General features: G+C 44.8%; 1 protein-coding gene across 1 annotated transcript; it reads left to right on the top strand.

The window, feature by feature from the left end:
• Positions 1-531: 531 nt before the first annotated feature.
• On the top strand, positions 532-17,315 carry LOC306947963 (inner centromere protein B-like; the record flags this gene model as incomplete). Its single annotated transcript, XM_079537425.1, has 17 exons — positions 532-668; positions 964-1,077; positions 3,424-4,118; positions 5,265-5,316; positions 6,639-6,751; positions 7,200-7,207; positions 7,265-7,361; positions 8,050-8,152; positions 9,241-9,376; positions 10,762-10,871; positions 11,313-11,424; positions 12,571-12,681; positions 13,010-13,137; positions 13,350-13,428; positions 14,331-14,441; positions 16,420-16,564; positions 17,110-17,315. 17 exons carry the CDS (start codon positions 532-534, stop codon positions 17,313-17,315), a joined length of 2,457 nt encoding a protein of 818 aa, XP_079393551.1.
• Positions 17,316-17,636: the final 321 nt, after the last annotated feature.

The following is a 17,636-nucleotide window of genomic DNA, read 5'->3' as shown; positions in this document are numbered from 1 at the left end:
CTGCCATCGTGACGGCCGCGCTGGCCTATCGCCGCCGCGCTCTCCGCCGCCCGCCCTCCTCATTGGTCAGGAGACGAGCGCGGCGCTCTCAAAAGTTGCTTCTCTTCTGCTCGCCCGCCTCTGTGGTTGTGGAGGACTTGGAAGGTGGGGCTTGGGGCAGAGGGCCAATAGGCAACTGGATTTTAATAGCAGGGAAGTGATGGACGCGGAAGGCAGCCAGTAGCGAGGAGGGCTCCGCTGGTGGAGCACAGTGATTGGTAGAAGCCGCGATATTTGGGACCAGGAGTGGAAGGGGGAAAGAGCCGTGGTGGTGAGCCTTTCCTGGGTGAGAGGTGGTGAGGAGAGTCTTGGTATCTTAGCAGCTGGTCCTACGGGCTTGGGAAAGCCACCAGGGAGGTCCTCTGGGTTTGCATCTGTCTTAGGACTGTGGCTGTGCTTATTTGTACTCTGCTGCGAGGCACGAAGTGGGCTTCGGTCATCCTCTGTATCCTGGAAGGTTTTCATTTTGTCTCCTGTGTTTCAGATAAGGTCATGGCGGCAGCCGACGGTCCCACGCAACTCCTGGAAGTGTGCGGGCAGAGACTGTCCCGATTCCTTCACGATGCTGAGCACAAACACTTGGCCTGGCTGCGGGAGGTGGAGGAGCAGGGCCTGAGGATGCTGGATAGGTAGGGGTTGCCCTCCAGGGAGCCTCCCAGGATGCTCTCGAACACGGAGAGCACAAAGCTGTGTGTGCTCCTGCCCGCTGGTGGCGCAGCCCTGGTGTAAGCCTAGGGAAAGAGCGTTGTTCAGCTGAGTGATGGATTTAATGTGGCTGTGTTTCGCAGCTTCATTTAGGCATTAGTGCCAGCTGGTGTTACACCTCAATTGCTTCTCCCCTGTTGCTCTTAATGGGTGAACATTGATATGGCTGGGTGGCGGGCAGTTAGCAGTAGAAGGCAGCCTCTGCTTTCTGCATTTCAGCATTAACTTCAGAGCTGAACCTGGCCTGATGCCCAAAACGCCATCCCAGAGGAGACGGCCTAGGAAGAGGCAGTCTTCAGCTCTGAAAGATGAGAATGAGCCAACCAGGAGGAGGTGGGTGAGTCTGGCTCTGCTGCATGTGGCATTTAACAGTGAAATGAAATTTTAACTGTTTCTGCATATGCGTACCCAGAATAGCTGCTTGTTTTTTGATTTAGTAAATATTAAATTTAAAATGGTGTGTCAAGGTCAGTCAACACTTTGATTCTTGTGAAAATTTAGTGGAGGGTTAGTTGTCCCTTTGTGTTCTTTCTGTTCGTTTAAAAACAATAAATATCTTTTTCTACTTTCTTGTTTGCTTGAGTTTTCTTCTCATTTAATTTCATGTTTTTTTCAGCACAGCTTTCAACCTGAGGTTGCTCCCGTGTTCACTCATCTGAGAATGTAGCCTGCTAGAAGGAATGTGCAAAAGTGTCATGCCTATTGTGTTATTTAAGTTAGCAGATAGAAAGGACTGAGAGGGGTTTGGGATGAAACATGTAGAAGTTCCAAGTGATTTGGTATATAACCATCCTTACTGGATTTGTTTTTCAAGATTAACCCTAAATAGATGGAACCTAAAACTGTGCATCTTATCTACTGCAAGTAGACTGCAGAAGAAATGTAGCTTGTATTGTGCTTTTTACCTCATGCTCTTAACAGCTTTCTGTGTAGACAGTGCCACTGTTCTGTCACGCAGCCTGCCCCTTTGCTGCTGCCCAAGAGAGTTTCTGCAGCTTGAAGATGGAAGCAACAGTAGTGATGGCAAGCTGCCAAACTTCATTTTCTTATTTCCCTTTCCTGTACCAGTGAAGATATTCACTGGAAAGTAAGCCAAATCTCATTAAGTAGAAGAGGTAAGGAGGTGGATAAATGGAGGAATGCCTTTCTTCGTGACAACTGTTGTCTGCAAATGGATGCAAAGAAGGGTTTGTTTGGGGAGTGATTTGGTTTTGATGCTAATTAACTTCCTTGATATACCTTCATGGTGGCCAACTGCATCTGCTTTCATTTTGTGGTTGGGACAAGGTGGTTAATAACTCTCTTTTCAGAGAAGCATATGCTGTGATCTGAGGGTAGGCGTGCTGATAATTGCTTTCATGTGCCCTAACCCAGTAACTGGATATACAGTAATAAACTGTGTGGTAAGGCCCTTAACTTTTGATAACCATGATGAAAAACACCACAGGCAAGTTAGAACTGAAAGACTGACATAAACTAGACATGGAGGATGGAGAGAACAGCAAGAATAGTAAGGAAGCGTGGGAAGTTCATGAATGTATGTGCTGAAGGAGGGCAGGAGGAGAAAATACTGCAAATCTAAACACGGAGAGTTCTGAAGCCATACTGTTAGTTTTCAGGTAGCAGCTAGATAGCAGCTTGATTGCTTCCATAAAGATGACAAATCTTGCATGTGTTTTTTCCTAATTTAAATTTAGCTTTGAGAAAGATCTGCTGATGTGGCAATGTCTGAAAGGTTGGATGATCATCTGTCAACAGGAAGTTCATGTCAGAGTTAAGCACATTAATCCTGCAGGCTCAGGCCATTGTTTCCATTGCTATGGTTCCCTCAGTACATATTTTAGAAACCACTTATTAGCATGCTGATGAATTTCCCAATTAATAGTCTTGTTTTTGTGAACTTTAGCAGGAAGTGATGCTTATTGCTAGAGGTCAGAATGAGAAATTAAGAGAACAAAACTGGAAGGAATGCAGAGGGAATCAATCTGAGGGCTAGTTGTGAGTGTTCTTCCACCAGGAACTGTAAAGCCTTGCTCATTTAACTAGTTTATGGTGCCTTGGGTTTTTGTAGCTCTGTTTTCTTGCTGTTAGCCACTTCTACCTTGGCTCTCAACTTTGTTTCATGTCTCAAACACTGAGGTTGTCTTCTGGTTTTGCCCACTTAATCTTCTTGACTTGTTGATCAAGTAAATGGCTTCGTTATCTCTTGTTAAATTAGCTAATGCAAAGCATTTCAAAGCTGAATTTTCACTGTGGAACTTCCCCAAACCAAAAATCTAAAATTCCCTCCCGTGTGGGTGTCTGCGCTTCACTTGGGGCAGGGAGTGGGTTGTACCAGTATGATTTTACTGTCCCCTGACATTAAGTCCAGCTGGGGCTGTGGGTTAATATCCACAAAGAATTGCAAGTGTCCTGGTACCTCAGCTGCTGCTGGTTGTGTTTTTAGATGCAGCCTTTAGTTGCAAGTAAATTTAGTATGCCTGGCTAAATCTGCTAGAGCGTGTGAGAGATTGCAAGGTTTTTTTCTCCTGCATTTAGCCAATGACAAAAGGTGTGTTGTAAGGGGAAGTGGATGTAGGGAGGAAGGCTGTAGGTTTGCTGCAAAATTTGTCTTTGTTTTGTTTTGAAACGGTTTAGGAGTGGGAGATTTCTGCATTGTTTCATTTGTTCTTATTTAAGGTTGTCCAGAAGGAGAAGCAGTGTCAAGCTAGCATCTTCCAGGCCAAGTTCCCAAAGACGCTGCAGCAAAGAGCATCCCCAGAATCCTAGCTGTCAGGTGAGGTCTGAGACCAACACTGAAATGGAGCTTCCAGCACTGCCTGAGAAATTGCCAGCAGAAGCACAAAGTTCCATGGTGGAAGTGGATTGCAATGACTGCCCTCAGGCTGAGTTACCTCCACAGCAAGACAGTGCTGATTGTGGTGATGCAGACTGTGAGGCTGTTCCAGCAGAGCAGGCGTCCCTGGAGGGTGCAATCAATGAACTGCATGAGGTGCCTGCTGTCAGTGCAGTCCCTCATGACCAGACAGCAGTAGAGGAGGAAGAGACCATTGAACAAAAAGCAAGTACATCCACTCCCAAGGCTACTAGAAATAGACATCCTGCCATTCCCCAAAGAGATCTGTCTTCTCAAAGCCTAGAGAAGGTGCTTCTCCAGGACTCCAACAACAAAATGACCATAGTGACATCCAAAACACGACGCTCTGGACGCCGAAGCTGTGTGGGTGGCACCCACAAAAGCCATAGGACCTCCTTGGCTGAAAAATATTCTCTGGCCAGCAAAAGAGAGAGCATGATCCGGAGATCTATCAGCAGGGCCATTGCAAAAAAGGCAGCAGCACAAGAATCTTCCTCTGCCTCCAGCAGAGTGAGCTGTAAGTTTTCTGTTATTGAGTGCGTTCTTTTGGTTAAGTCAGCTTCTCAGCTCTGCTGTAAAGTTGCTCATCCATATTAACTGCAGTTCCTCCTAGTTTCCACAGCAGTAGGTTTTGTGGCTTCTATCCATTTAGGGTGCAATCCTCGGGTCCTCATCTGCTGTCAGGGTGAGCCTCAGGCTCTGTTCTACTGTGGAAGGAGTATAAGGTGGGGCACAGGTACCAGAAACTGAGTCACAGAAGTTGCAGATGACTTAAAAACAAAACAAAACAAAAAGCAAATAAATGCAGAATAGAAGGGAAAATACATCCTCATGGATCCATTCTAGGTATTTGTGTGGTTTGGTAGCTTATTGCCTTGAGGCTACTGCATTTCCTGCAGAAGGTCTTTTAGTATGAGTGTCTTTTGTGGATTCTTTTGAGAAACTGGAAGAAGATGAATGTGTCTGCTCTCTGAAATTGGCAGAGGAACTCAAATGCTTTCTGGGTGAAGATGAAGCTCATGGACAAAGAACTAAATAGCACAGTCATCTGAGGAAATAAGATTCAAAAGTCCAGCACCATGTTTTTCATATCCCTTGTTCTCGCTGCTCCTGACAAGGCCAGAAGGCTTTCAGATTTGGGCTTTCTAAAAATCATTGTTTCTGAAACCAGATTGGCTTCTAATAAAGCACTAATGCCTTTGGTATTTAGTTTTGTCAGCTTTGAGTCACACTGTATCTAGGCATTTGTTAAAACACTTTCATCTAAGTGATGTTGGGAGGGGAAACAGAATCAGCCCAAATCGACCAAATCTCTGCATAAAATTGTGCAGGGAGGCAGAAACTGAAATCAATTGACTGGGAAATGATATCTCTGTCACACAGGCATGAGTATGTTTGTGCAGCTGGAGCAGTCTGCAGACAGAGGAGCTGCTGCTCCAGTTCTCTGCCTTCCCAGCCTACACCAGTTTGTCAGTGACACTCGAGGGAGGTGGTAGTGCTCATGTGGAAAGCTGAGATGAGCAATCAGCGTGTTCCCTGGGAGAAGTCTGCACAGAGACCTGAGTTCTACCACTCACGCATTGCCACTGTTGGAAAGCCTCAGACTGAAATCCCCAAGATGGCTTTTGTTATGCTATTTTTTTTTTTTTTCTTTCCCCTCTAGGTCAAAGCTCCTTAGAGGTTTTTGTGGAAGAAGATGTGACCAATAACTTGAGGTGAGGCTACCATTTTAGCAGGCAGGAACCACAAAAAACCACACAAAAAAAAAAAACCTGCAAAGAATACAGAAGCTATAGGGGTTGCTTCTGTATTGCAGGACTGTGGTTTTGTAATTGACTGTTCCAGGTGATGTCATCACCTGGAGTTTGTTGAGATTTCCAAGCTTCTGTTGTTCAGACACAGCCCCATCCTTTTCAGAAGCTTGTTCATGCTAACAGTGAGGTTGATCACTGCATTAATGCAGGATCCAGCCCTATGCCTCAAGCTCTGAGAGCCTGCTAGCGATGGCTCTGTCTGTTATCATGTGAATCATGTCCTGCAGCCATTGGCTTTAACCAGCTTCTGGATGCCAGGGGATGCTGGAGGTTAGTCAGCTTGTCTGATTTGAAAGGTGAACAGGTAAGATGCTCTCTGGCTGAGGTGCGCAGAACTTTGTTACCTCCTACATGGAAGTACTACAGGAAAAGGGGAGAACAAAGCTCACTGTATTATTCAGCAGTGTAATTAAGCAGTCCATCAGAGGAATTTACAGTTCCATCTCTGTGTGGCCTGGCTCAAACAAGTTCCTGCCTTTATCTGGATATACTTAACACTTGCCTGCCTTTTCCTTGGGTACCATATGCTAGCTTCATCGTATTTGCATTCCCTATAATTCACCTTTCTGAATGCTGTCCTGGTAGAGGTGCACCAAGGACAAAGCAGTGTTTCTCTTACTTCAGAGAACTGAAATAATCAAGATGCTTACTTTTTTGCAGAACTGGACTGGAACTGAACTCCCCAAGTGAAAAGGTGAGTTCTGATGGATGACCTGCTGATCTTCTGCAGAGCAGCTGGAAGCATTATGACTGGATGTGAGGAGTGCAGCCCAGGATTGATTACATCACATCGCTTCAAGCTTAGCAAAAGCATTGCTGAGTTGGATAGTACAGCCTTTCTAATGCTTGGGCAGCTTGTTATGCCTGTCGGCCACAGCTCCTGGTGGATGGGCACCTTTTGTGCCTTGCTAAGGCCTCTTTAAGATGGAGCTTTCATAGGCTGTTGGACAGATTCCCAGGAGTCTGCAAGCTTTTGCCTGTCATCTGGGCATGGTGATTGACTGTGTATATTCTTAGCAAGTCTTTGTTGCCTGGCTGATTTGAATTACAGGATTCAGAAGGGCAGTTCAAGTTAATGTGCTTTATTTTACCAGAGAGGCTGTGTACACGACAAGCTCACGTAAGTCTTCAATGCTAGCAAGACAAAGAAACTCAGCCTATCCTTTGAACTGGCAAAAATATCTTGTGTGATTGTACTGTAAACCAGCTTATCTGAAAATTAGCCCAGCAGAGAAAGGAGCTGGCTCTGCCTCCAACCAGTTCACTGGTGCCATTGGGAAGCTGCAGAAGGATGAGTGGGCGGCTGGTTCTACTGTGGGTGATGGTAGCTTAGCAGGTAGGGAAGGGCACATCCTGTGTGTGTGTGTGCAGGCAGCCTGTATGCTGCTTCAATGACTTGGTTATACTCCTGAGAATATACTACCAATGGTATTTAAAGTGTATCATTAGACTGTAATCTTAGATACTTTAAAGGGATTTCTTTCATTCAAGAATAGAATATCTGTAGTTGGAACTTGTCTCCGAAGTGTATAGAAGCTCTCCTTTATTCCAGAGGCACTTTATTTGACCTAAAGTCAAATCAAAGTGTCCTACTGTTGATGAGGAAAACGCTGGGCAACAGTCATCTTACCAGCCTTGGTGGGAGTTTCATGAGCAGGGCCCTGTGTTACTGAATTGAATCAGCATGTATCTGTCTAGCACGACTCTGGTTGGGTGGAAGAATCCCTAGGCTAGCAGTAGGCTTGCAGTTGGGAGTGACTGGGTTGTTTTTCTTCTTTTTTCAGGATTGAAGGTTTGTTGCAGTCTTGTTCCTCAGGGCTAAGCTAATGTTTGTTTCCCTTTCCTTTAGGCTCCTGAAAACTTGCTCACTTCAAGCAAAAGTGAAAAAGATGTCAGCCCTCCTGCACAGCACTTGTCTCCTGAGCAGCAGACAGAGAATAATGAAGGTAATGTTGAGGTAGTCTTGTATTTCTTGTATGAAGCCACAGAGGAACACAGACTAAGGATTCTACATGAGGTATGCGGGAAATCTGGGATTTGTGCTGAAACAAAACTACACTTGACCAGTCAATATAGGTTTACCTGAAAAAACTGTTATCTCCTGAGGGGGTGAGGCATGCAGTTAGATAAGCAAGGACATCTTGTAAATCCTTGCGAAGGTTTGTATCCAAGCCTTGAGACAAACATGGTTTAGTCAAACTTCAGTCTTCATAATGAATACGTGGGAACACTTGAGACAACACTCAGATTTGTTCTCTTCTACGTATAATACTCTGCTAAAGTACCTTGACAACCTTGTCATCTTTGGTCTTGCATTCGGTGAGGATTTAAACATCTTACTTATTTACTGTGCCTCAAAGCAAGGACATGGAGATATTTAGAGTGTCTTCTGTGGGATCTGTAGGATTTCACAGCAGCTGTAGCTGGAATGGAATTAAGAGTACCTGCGGTCTTTCTGGTGAGACAGGTTGTGCCTAATCAGAAGGCTCTGTACAAGATGCATTCTTTGATAGTTGTGTACAGTATTCAAGGTAGCCGTCTTGGCTTCTGCGTTTGCAGTTTGGTTATGTGCCATGGGGCTTTGAACTGGAGTAAGAGCCCTGCAGAATGCCTTGAATGTGGTGTTGACTACAGGTTTCTTCACAGGAAGCTGTGTAAATCCCAAGAGTGAAGCCCAGAACAAGAACCAAGAACAAGCCCACTGTGCCAAGTCCCAAGAGAATCCTTCCCGCCTATGGTATGAGACCTTTGCAAGAGAGGAATGAGCCTATGGTCTGGGAGGAGTTAGGCTCGGCCTTTTTAAATAATTTAAAAAGCTTAGGGTGTTTCCCTTCCTGTCCCCTCCCCAGAGGAGTCTTGAAATCTTGTGTTGTGGGAGCTCTGTGTGGTTTCTCTGGCCTTTTTTGCTCCCTGAGCCAGACTTGGATCCCAGATGGATTAATTCATGCACAAATCAGCAAAGATTACTGAAACAGCGCTGTTACCTCACAGCTTAAATGCAGCTCTGAGTGGTTCATGAAGGGGTGGTCTGGGAGTAGTTTCAGACAGCAACCCAAGCAGGTGACCTACCTATTTATTTTTATCTTGTGCAAGTGTCTGGAATGCCTGACTTATTTTCTCGCTGCTTATATTACTGATGTTTTATGTGAGATGTGAACTGCTTTTAGCTTTGTCCTTAGTCTGTCCTGTTAAGTTTTGCTGGGGTGGATTTGCTGTGGGTGATGGGTGGGAAGGGAGAGTAGCAGTAACCTCTGTTCTCATGTGGGTGCTTAACTATGTTACCCATATGTGATGGGTCAGAATCTGCAGCTTTCCTTGGAACTGTTGCTGGACTGGACCCCAGCTGTGCAGTAAGGTGGTCCCCCTGTTTCCCACTGAAATTAGTGGGTGCACATTGGGGGATTTCTGACAAGGGTCATGTTTCTGTGAATGTCCAAAGTGTTTATAAAGCAAATGAAACCCTGCCAGTGAGGTGGATGGGAATGGCTAGTTGCTAACACGTGTGGATTGTGTCTGTCTTTTGTTGTTGATACCAGATATGATATACATTTGCTTTCTGGGAATTAGAGTGAGGAATGAGAATGGGAGTGATGTTGTGTATCACTCCTCTGAAATTTGGGTGTTCCCTTACCAAGCTGTCAGGTGCCTTTCTTGTCCATAATTAATGACTAGATGGTGCTCCTGCTCCATAGTTGACTGATTCCTAAGAGGCCCAACTGGTGGTAGTGAGTAGGGAGAGGGATCTGTGAAATAGTAAGTAAATGTTCCTGTTAATAGTTGAGGAGCTTAATGCAGACTTCACGTCCCTCTTGCTAATACCAACAGGACAAGAAGCTATAAGCAAGCAATGGGTGCTGTATGGAACCGCCAGCATCCAGGAGGTGGTGCCCACTCCCCTCTGGATGACAAGCACATGAATTCTGCAAACCTGACTCCACCTTCTGCTTCTCCAGCTAGCAAGGTGAGTCTTTGCCATGGCCTCTCACTGCCTTCCTTTCCCTAGCAGGTGGTAATTTCCTTCTATCTTTTCCTCTCAGGTGGTTAGACCATTGAAAAACTTCCTTCAGGCTGTGCAGAGAAACCAGCTACTTACAACCTCTGGGTCCACAGGACATGGAGGTGTCATAAAGAATTTCATCAAATGCAATACTCCTACCCGACCTAATCTTAAGGTGCATCAGAATTCCACTTCCCCTCACAGAGATGGAGGAGAGGATCAAATCTGGGGGAGTGGCAGGATGACTGTTTAGAAAAGCACAAATATATTCCTGGTTCTGTTGGCTGCCATGGATCAGTGTAGGTCTTAACAGCAAATTGTCCTCATGATTCTACCTCAGCCTCCCCAGTGGAGGGAAACTGTTTGGACAGTTGAAGCAAGGCAAGGCCACAAACACTGTTATTAGCCAGGGTTTTGTGTTTAGTACCAGTCATCAATCTGTCCTCAGATGCAGAGAAATCTCACTGCTTTGCCTATAGTCAGCAGAAACACTTTATGTTCTAGAACTGTTCAATTGTGGTAAAATGGGAAGCGTCTCATTTCGCAATGGGAATCTGCCTTTGTGTCACATAATTGGCTGCTTCAGGGCTGAAAGACAGACTGTGGGGTCATGCAGTGGGTTTCCTAGCGTGTACTTGAAAGGAGCTGCAGCTAACAGGGGTGATGCAGGCTTCTGGTATTTCCTACAAACATTCATTGTGTGTCTTTTCTCTACAGGGAGACTTTGTTGTAAGTAATGACACATTTAACTGTGGGGTTGGAGGACTATAGTGGTTATGCTTCTTGTCTCACAACACTAACAGCTCTTTCTTCTTGCATTGGCATCCACACAACTCTTCTATCCAAAAATGTAAATTGATCATGGTGGTGGTGAGGTGGCAGGATCTCCTGTGCAGGTGTATTCTGCCAGAGCTGGGAACTGCTAAGAAACCTTTTGGCCTCTAAGCATGGCTTTATTTGCACTCTGTCTCCCTCCTTCTTCCACTTGCTCACATAGGTAACACTGACCTGGGCACGAAATGTTTACTACAGGCAGTCACCTACAGCTGCAGAGTGCTGGGTAACTTCTCTTACCTGAAATGTATTCTGAACAGCTGAAAGACTTAAGTGTTTCCCTGCCATCCCCATGACTCTTCTGCTCTGAGAAGGTGGTGCAGTTCAATAAGTGCTGCTGCCAAATCTGTATTGTTTCTTATCTACTATTCACTTTCCATCCCTGTGTGTGGGCGAACAAGATAGGGACTTCTTTGTTTAGCAGGCAGCTTAGCCTCTAGCTGCTACTGCACAAGCAGCCTGAGGGTAGAAACAGGACCCAGCAATTGGTATAGTCTGAACTCATCTCCCTTTAGGAGAAGGAGCGACAGAGACTGGAAAGCCTCAGGAAGAAACAGGAGGCTGAGGAACAAAGGAAGAAGAAAGTGGAGGAAGAAAAGAGACGGAGACAGGCAGAAATGAAGCAGTGAGTTGAGTCCCTTACATCCTGCTCCTTCCCTGGTTCAGTGCAGAGTTGCCTTGAAGTCTTTCTTTTCTTTTTTTTTTTCCTGCCAGGCAGGCAGTGTTGCTATACCATGCTTTGTGCATCCCGCCCAGAAGGAACATTTAGATGATGATCCCTGGGCTCATACCTGAAGCAGGGCTGCTCATGGCTTGCTGCAGTAGTAACTGCATCGGTGCAAAGCACCTGCTGATTTCTGGTGGCCTAAATCCACATGTGAGCTGAGGTTAAGCTCAGACAAAGCAGTTTGAGCAAAATAGTTTTCTCATGATCCGTGGCAGGTTGCTGCTGTGTTAGAAAATGAGCCACAAAGTCAAGTTACTACCGTAGATCCTTGTTCCCTTGTCAACCTCTGTGTTAGAGCAAACAAAGCTAACAGGCCCCTCTTGCACACACATTACTCAGGAAGAGGGAAGAACGACTGAGGAAAGCACTGCAGGCTCGAGAGCGAGTGGAACAAATGGAAGAAGAGAAGAAAAAACGGATGGAACAGAAGATTTTACAGAGTGATGAAAAGGTTAGAAGCCTGACTAAGCTTTGAGCCATTCAGAATAATGAAATTATCACAGTGAGCTGTGAGATCAAGCGGGTGCAAACAGGCCACTGGCATGATGTGTGCAAGCACAGGGCTGCTGCTCACGGTGACTAATCAGGTGGTGGGAAAGTCTGCATCTAAAATAGGTTTTGAAATTCTCTGTCTAACAAGGAGAGGCTTTTGTTCTCCATACCTCTGCGATTCTACACGTTCCTGTTCTGACATGCAGTGTCTGTAGTGCTCTGTGTTCAAGGAATGTGGCCGCATCCCTTGACTGTCCTGTGAACAGACCCAGCAGTGAGACAGTGTCATCTAGTTGTTTGTACCGCATTACAGACAGTGAAACCACAGTGGTTGCAGAAGCATGGCAGGAAGGAAACGCTACCAAGTGAGCAAGGAATGCTCGTGATTAGTAGATGTGGCAGCAACAACTGTGTGTGTTTCATTTTGTGTCTGTTTTTAAGGCTTTGTCTCCTCCCTTTTTTTAAGGACAGATAGAAAAGAAGTATGCCAGCATCAGCCATTGATGACTATATTTGAACTGCTTTTGTACAACAGTACAGGCTCTTCAGAAATGAGGGAGTCTGTGTTAAGCTAACCTGGATGGAGCTCCAGGAAAATATATGGTTGCTCACTTTAAGGAGTGGGCTAGACTGACTTTTGGAAAAGCTCAGCCCTAGAAAAAGAAGGAATAATGCAGTGACTAGGACAGCTCTGGCAAAAACACAGTATCTGGGGCTCAGGTTTCAGGTCCTCAATTCATACTGCAGTACTGCAGCTCAGCTGCAGCATACAGCATTTTGAGATAAAACACAAGATGCTAGATGTCCTTGTTCTGCACAGAATCACATACAGGGTGAAAGCTTGTATTTTGTATATCTGTAACAGCTTCTGTGCTCTTCTTTCAGCACTCCAGGTGGTGGGTTTATCATCACATGACCTGTAGTAAGTGATGGACTTGCACAAGGTTGGTGCTAAATACAGTGCACGTGTGCCTGGTGCTGGGTTCTCAGTCTTATTAGAACAAGACTGAATGCCAGTCTTCATACTTAAGAAGCTCTCCCTATCCTCCCTACCCTCCATTTGGTAAATGAGGGGTGGTGGAGCAGATGCATGGGGCTTTTTCAGGTGCGTCTCTCACAGGTGCGGGAAGAAAAAGTGTCTGAGGAACGGAGCAAGAAAAAGCTATCAAAGAAACCTTGGGAAAGTGATGTGCGGAAGCAGAAAATACTGAAGTTGGTAAGAACAGCTCTAGATCCCTCCTGCACATAGAAAAGGAAAGGAATCCATGCACTGATCTGCCTGGTTGCACGGGGAGCAGTTACTGCCAGGAGCCATGGGGATTTGCGGAAATCGAAGTATCTGCTGCAAGGTTTCTGTCTAGACAGTTAATGCTGGATTTGAGCACCTGGGAACCTGTGGAGACAGAAAGGAAATACTGCCCAACTGGTAGTGGGTAGGCTGTGGAAGATAAGAAAAGGATTTAATGAGTATGATTTGTCTCAAAGCACCCATTTCATATCCACACCATCTTTTCCGGAGGGTTACAGATCTGTTTGTTCTTCAGGAGGAATGTGAACTTGAGCAGCAAGAACTACTGCAGAGAAGGAGAGAAGTTGAAGTGGAAGAAAAAGGAAGAGTTTTGGAACTGAAAAATCTTGTAGAGCAGCAACAGGTGGAACAAACGAAGGAGAGGTATTAGCCTGTTTCTATTCTGGAGAGGGGGCCTTAGCAACAAGCATGGTGCAGCAATAAATATAAACAGTATTTCTGCAATTGGGAATCTGATGTGAGTGTCAGGTGATTCCAAAGGTTTGGGGTGCTAAAGCAAGAGCCTGTAAGAAAGCTAGGAGGGAAGGGTGGAAACATGCTTTTCTGTGTGACTAAACTATAATTTTGTTTCCCAGGGATCTCAAGCAGCGGGGGAAAGAGAAGGTCCCCTATTCACAGATGGAGTCCATGGTGTTTACTGATAAAAACACAACGGTGAGGCATTACAGTGGCTTGTGACGAATTCTGTTGTAAAGTAGTAAGGCATAGAACGTGCAGACATTTTTTTTTTTTTTTTTTAAAGTGGGACTTGCTTTCCAAGTCCTTTGTTACTTCTTTGTGTTTCAAGGTTAACTATTAGTCAAAGCTGCTTGTTGCAAAATATCATAGTAATATTTTATTTCCACTTTAAATAATCCCTCACTCATCTGCCTTCTGCAGCATTTAAAACAGTTTAAAACATAATCAAACTCCCAAATGGTACCACTCTTGAGGATAAATTCTTTCTTCTTTTTTGTTCTGACTGAGCTTAGTTTAGAAGTTGTTAGCCCTGGAGCTCCTATTTTTGCTATGTAAATTTAATGAAAGTTTGAATTCCAGCATATAACCAGCAACTGGGCTGGTTACTATACTGGGGCATGGTGAAGCTTCTCCAGGTAAGAAAGAAGCTGAATCTAATTTAGAGTGGCTACAGCTCTTCCTCTTGTGTTAGCTTCTCCCCTGTTAAGGAGGTGGCAGATGAAACACCTGGATCAAGTGGTGTGGGTTGAAAAGGAGCTGAAGTACTGCAATGCTTTCCTCTTTGTTAGAAGGAAGGAAGCCCAGAACATCTGCACCAGCTGCTTGGGCAGTAGAAGAGAGGCAAGCAACCAGAATGCACTGCAGTGACCTCTAATAACTAGCTGAAAGTGATAAGAGTGCAGGCTCTAGAGGCTTCACTGATCTGAATCTGAGCCAAGACAGCTGTCACTTTATCTGTGTGATTCTTAATTTCTTCCCCCTCACCCTGCTGAAGACAAAGGAATAGAGAATTTCTTCAGAAAATAAATTCCAGATATAGCCTGCTTGTTTTGCTTGGGTGAACATTAATGAATAGCTTAATTCTTACATCTTGACAGAAGGGACATGGTCTGCAGGAGCCCCAGCAGCAGCTGGCTGAAGAGAAGAAAATCGAGCAACCAGAATCTTTTACTGCTGCCTCCAGCACGTGGCTGAGCAAAACTGTGAAGGTGAGCTTCAGTTCCAGTGGAGCCCTTGAAATGGATCTGTGGTATCTGATTTGCTCTTATGTTTTGTTGTTAACCTGCTGACTTATTACTTGGCTGTGACGAAGAAGGTGACCAGGAGATGAAATCCTCAAAATAGACTGTTGAGGTTTAACTGAAGTTGTGTAGAGTGAGGATGGAGAAGTTTTTCTTATCTGGTACTTAGCTGAGAGTTCAGCACAGGAGAAGGTGAACGAAAAGCAATTGTTTTCTCCTTGAAAAGATGCTGAAAATGACCACAGGATGGCAGCACACCATGAGGTGTCAGTTTAGCTTGCAGAGCCTTCAGCTACACGGTAGCAGCACTGATTCAGGCTTGCCTGTGAAGTCTATTTAGCTACTTAAATCTCCAGATGCTTGTTTGAACTTGAACTGTTTACTCCTGAAGTCTGGAGGGGTGGAGAAAAAGCTGCTAAAAGACTCAGTCAGCCCTGAGTGTCCCTTCTGACTGTAAATGCCTCTTTCTGACTGGTTTCCTGTGGCTGACTTTATTATGTATGTCAGTTGTAGAGAGTGAAAATCGGATCTACTGTCAAATATGTGTATGGGTTTGAGCTATAGAACAATGTGCAAAAAAAAAAAAAGCCAGAAGAGGCTTACAAAGTCACAGAATACAGTGACTGGTTTTGTATTTATACAGAGTAAATAAGCACATCTGTATTTCCTTGTTCCTGTACTTGGATTAAATGTGAAGATCACTGCAAAAAGAATAGTGGAGGTTAAGGGTCCTCTGGAGGTAGCTGGTCCAACACCTCTGTTCAAGCAGGATCATGTAAAGCAACTTACATTGGACTGTTTTCAGACAGGTTTTCCTTATCTCTAAGAAAGTTGTCTTCTCTGGACAACCACAGTAAAAAAGCATTTCCTGGTGTTCAGCCAACTGCCTGAAATTCAGTTTAGGCTGCTCCCATTGCCTTTTGTACTATTGCTGGGCACTAAAAAAGAGTACTTGATTCCACCTTCTTTGCACCACACCTCTGTGATCCTAACATAACTACAGCCCTGCAACTGTAGCACTGTTTTATCACTGTTTTATCAGGTTTATTCCTCCTACTGTGCTTTCCACTGTACAGACACTTCTGAGAGGTATGCCAGTAGTTTGTGGCAGTATCTCCATAATGATGCCTTTCCTGGCTTGTCTTCTGGTCAGTACTTCTAGGCATTTCTGCACTACATGCAACTGTCAGGTCTTCCAGACATTCCCTGTTCTTCACCACAAAGGCAGCATGTTCCTCCAGGCTTTGTCTTGTGTTATTCTGACCTGCAGCTTCAGAGTGAAATGGAGCCCTAGCTCCATGCTCACCAGATGCTGGCAGGCAGTTCTCCACAACTAGAAAGCTGCAGGTTGAGCAAGCAGCTGTTTGAGTTCTGCAGTTTGCATTTCCTGCTCTGGTATACAGTTCTGGGCTTGGCTTTCATCAAGTCATGGTTTCAAAACAGATCTGGGAGGAAAAAAAAAAAAAAAAAAGCCAGAAGGATTTGAGCACTTCTGGAAATTTCAACCCAAATAACCTGTCAAAAAAGAGTATTACAAGTGTTTCAGTTCTTGTGTAGGTGAAAAATTTCCCGTACACAGTTGAGTAACCTTTCTGCTCTCCTGTTTCTTGAACTAGGAATGAAAGTAAATGTGTATATGAAGAATCTGCTCTAGAAGGTCTGGTGTCAGTTCTTGTTTCTGGCTACCAACATGGGGCACTGTAAACCTCCCTCTTAACTCATGCTTTGGGTTAGTGTGAGGGTTCCTACCATAGATACATTAACACCGTATTGCTGTGGGATCTAATCTGGGATCTGAGTACAGCCTGTTTGTCTTGTTAATGCCAGAGCTTTGAGATGCCTGCAAGGGGTCAGACTGGGTAAGCCTGCTCTGGTAAAGCAAACTCTTCTGTCAGGCTGCAAGGTATGTTTGCTGCTCTCATAAATGTTGTCTCTGTGGTTTCAGAAACCTATCTCCTCATCCTGCTTAGCGCCTTCAAAGGGCACAAAAGAATCCAGGTCCCCCAATAACTATGGGATGGATCTGAACAGTGATGACTCCACAGATGATGAGAATGAACCTCGGAAGCCTGTCCCTGCCTGGGCTGATGGTAGGTGCCATGTTTGATTAGTCTTTTAATTCCTTCCCCGGGAAGCAGGACCTCTCCAGATCTGTTCAGTGTGATCTCAGCTTCCTTAAAGTACAGTTCAGGAGTGTGAGACTTCAGCACTGTTGGCAGCTGCTTGGTGAGAGGGGCTGGATCTACTTTCTTGCGAGTGCTGTTGTGTCAAAGTTAAACCAAAGTTCTGTGTGTGTTTGGATTCAAGGGTGTGAGAGAATGGTGCTGGCTCACCAGTTTGAGGCAGTCCCTCCCCCTGTGGTAAACCAAGGTGTGGCAAGTTTGGGGTATTTCTAGTGTGGTGACAAGTGACATAAAACAAATGTTGTTGGCAACCCAGAGATGAATGTGGTGCTTAAAGCTTTGCAGCGAGCAGGAAGACTGTTTATCGCGTTCACTGTGCAGGTTGCAGTGTTTGTTTAGGGGGTGTGGATGAAGAAGAGTAACTGTCTTGTGGGCTCTAATGGAAAGGATACCTTAAGTAGAGCACTGACAACTTACTTGAGTCTGTTTCTCTGATATGGTTGTTTTCATAGGGTCTCAGCTTAATCAAGCCATTCTGCACCAGTACTATCATCCAGTGAATGTTGACCAACTCTTTGGGTTGATAGCAAGCCCTAAGCTGGAAGATATTTTTGGCAAGAGCAAGCCTCGGTATTTCAAACGCACGAGCTCAGCAGTTTGGCATTCCCCACCTGGGCCCAAATCAACTTGTGGCATAGCTTGCAACTTCAAAAACTGAGAAAACAAATGGCTTTTGGATAGTGTGACATATTGGTTTTATTTTCTTAGCATGCAGATTGCTTACCATTTTAAACCTTTTTGTACAAAAATAAAACATTGAATAAAGTCCATCAATGCTTGTTTCTCTCCTTCCTCCTACTAAACTAGGATGATGCTGTAGCTGGTATGCTCTGAGACTGCTGGCTGTGTTTTGTGCAAGTGCAGATGTTTGAAGAGATTATATTGCTCCATTACGTATTTCCTCCAATCACTTGCAGGATCTTACCCAAGAAAGCTGTGAAACTGCTGTGGGGATAAGTTTTTAAAAATCAAGATGGGG

This window comes from Tetrao urogallus (assembly GCF_951394365.1).
Source record: "Tetrao urogallus genome assembly, chromosome: 6".
Lineage (NCBI taxonomy): Eukaryota > Metazoa > Chordata > Aves > Galliformes > Phasianidae > Tetrao > Tetrao urogallus.
Note: the sequence above shows the minus strand (reverse complement) of the source record. Positions and strands in the feature narration are given on the sequence as shown.